Source organism: Amphimedon queenslandica, unplaced genomic scaffold (genome assembly GCF_000090795.2).
Source record: "Amphimedon queenslandica unplaced genomic scaffold, v1.1 AMPQUscaffold_12788, whole genome shotgun sequence".
Classification (NCBI taxonomy): domain Eukaryota; kingdom Metazoa; phylum Porifera; class Demospongiae; order Haplosclerida; family Niphatidae; genus Amphimedon; species Amphimedon queenslandica.
In genome coordinates, this window is record NW_003546976.1 from 27861 (window position 1) to 30435 (window position 2575).

The following is a 2575-nucleotide window of genomic DNA, read 5'->3' on the forward strand; positions in this document are numbered from 1 at the left end:
ATAAATTGACAAAGTAGAACACAAAGCAACATGAGTCAGTACTATACTAAATAAATCAAATAGGTATGTATAAAGTTTTTGTGTAGCACGCATTACAAGTAGGACACTAGACCAGTTCCAGTGGTTTCTATTCCAGTGGCTTGATCAGCAGCAGTAGAATTAGGTTGGACTCCTTCCCAACTCACAGGAAGGGGAGGACAAGGAGAAGGAGGTAGAGGAGGAGGGGGAGGAGAGGAAAAATGTGAATCTACAAAAGATAATTAAATAAATTATATCAAATAATTTGTAATTATTTACCATCATTAACATGATGTGGTAAATTCCTTGCAGCATCAGTTTCCCCATTGGTACCTCCCTGTCCAGTAGCAGCAGCTCCTTTATTTTTCTTATCAGGTATTGGTGGTGGATCTCCTCCAGTAGCTCCAATTACAGTAGTACCACTAGCAGATACTACCACATCATCATTAGACTGTGACTGAGCAGTGGCTTTAGGTACAGTTTTATCAATCTTAGCATATTCAACTGATGGTGCTTCAGGTTTTGCTAATTTAGTAGTTGGAGGTGCTACTCCTAGTTCGGAATATATCGGTTCTTTAGCAGCTCCTCCCCCAATAGCTCCAGTAGTAGTTCCTTGGTCATTGACTTGTACATATAGAGCATTAAATTGTCCCTGAAACAAATAAATTAAATTAAATTCTTTTATTCCTATAGGCATACTGTATCGCCAGCAGAGCTGTAACTTATTGATGCATGGGCAGAAACACATATATTAATAAAATAATTAGCTTACTCCATCAAATGCAGTTGATTCATCAAGAAATTCATGATTTTCAGCAGCTCCTAATAATAATAATAATTTTTTATTAATTAAAAATAAAATACTGACTTTTTCGGTTTTTAAAGTATACACAACACAGTATTAAACAGCAAACAATTAACACAATCAGTCCAAAACAAACACCACCACCACCAGCAGGAATACTTATAATGAGAACTACATAACAAATCAATTAATAGATAAAATTTGCATTTAACTAACCTGATGATGAACTTGTTGGTGATACAGTTACTGTACCACTAGATGATGAAGTTGCTGTGCCAGTAGATGATGAAGTGCTGGTTGTTACGGGAAGAGCATCTGTATCTATTAACACATTCTAATTACCCACATATTCTAATTACTCACCAAATTGGTTGCTTAGCATATTCCACTAGTTCAGTATTATCATACACAACACCAGTTCCATTACACTGTATAGTAACTGTAGCATTCTCGGGGACTTCACCAGTACACTCTATTGTAACCTGAAATAATATTGTAACAACAAACATTTATACCATATAGAATTATAATTCACTGAAAATAAATTTTGCTAATATCACATTTTCGTTAAATTTGCAAAATTAAATTCCACAAAAAGGGTGTGGCACACTGGGAAAATGGCTGCAGAAGGTAAGATTTACAAAAATTTCATGAATTTCTACCAACAAATGGCAAATCTGGGCAAATTCACAACATTTTATACCAACAAAATAAAACCTCTATAATATTTCTTACTGGTATATTGAAGTGTAAAGTGTAACAACTAAAGAACACAGTACTATTAACTGATCTAGGGACTATAGGAAAAAGTCAAAGATGGGTTTATTTAACATAAAAACATTATATACCTCCTTGATATGTACTAATATAGAAAGTAGTAGCACTAGTTTCATTAAATTTTATTATATCTGAACCAGCTTCTGTAACTGATCTTGGTACTACATAAAAATAAAATCATTTATTCAGTAATTATTGTTTCTACCATGCCTAGTTGCAATTGATCAATCAGATTGCTTGATTTAAAGGCCTTTCCACACTGGTAAAATTAATGCACATCACTCTCACTTCAAGGGGGTGTCACTTGCATATAGCCTGTAGTAATGTTTGTGACCAGGATCAAGATGGAATCAACTGATCAACACTCCAAAAGGTTGTGGATCAAGGGATCAAGACCTTTTTTCAAGACGATCAAACACTTGAATATTTTTCGTAAAATTCCGTATATTTTCCGTTTTTAAAGTATAATAACAATTATGACGTAATGTTTCTTGGACAATACTTAACTTCTGGAAGCAGGGAGCTTTGTGCTTATAAAAAATTACTTCCATTAGCCTTGTTTCTATAGACACAAGAGTTCGGGTATGGATGCATCTAGCAGTCAGTGGGAGAGAAACTTTAATATTAGTTAATTAGTATAGATTATTAATCACAATTTAACCCCAAGGATTGGTTGGATCAAAGCCCCAAAACTTATCACATCAAGAAATCAAGGCCTTCAAACTTATCAGATCAAGGGATCAAGCAGTTATTTTCCAAATCAAAATTTTTGATCCTGGTCGCAAATATCAGTACAGGCTATATGTGAGTGACACCCCCTTGCACTTCACCTCCAGAGGTGGATTGATGTGAAGTGATGCGCTTTGCGTTCGATCAATGTAAACCAATGGCAACAAGAACACAAAATGATACATAATTCAGCTGCTAGTGTGAACAAGATCAATGCCCATTATTTCAGCTGTATCAACAAAGTGC

At 34.8% G+C, this 2575-nt stretch overlaps 1 protein-coding gene across 1 annotated transcript in view; it reads right to left on the reverse strand.

The window, feature by feature from the left end:
* Positions 1-6: 6 nt before the first annotated feature.
* LOC109586776 (uncharacterized) overlaps positions 7-2575 on the reverse strand; it is a 4850-nt gene continuing 2281 nt past the window's right edge. The window contains exons 6-13 of the mRNA XM_020002984.1: positions 1672-1761; positions 1559-1620; positions 1187-1305; positions 1040-1116; positions 887-994; positions 791-840; positions 298-670; positions 7-247 (exon numbers count right to left, since the gene is read on the reverse strand). Coding sequence (XP_019858543.1) covers positions 93-247; positions 298-670; positions 791-840; positions 887-994; positions 1040-1116; positions 1187-1305; positions 1559-1620; positions 1672-1761 — 1034 coding nt within the window. The 3' untranslated portion in view covers positions 7-92. The remainder of the gene's footprint in view (positions 248-297; positions 671-790; positions 841-886; positions 995-1039; positions 1117-1186; positions 1306-1558; positions 1621-1671; positions 1762-2575) is intronic.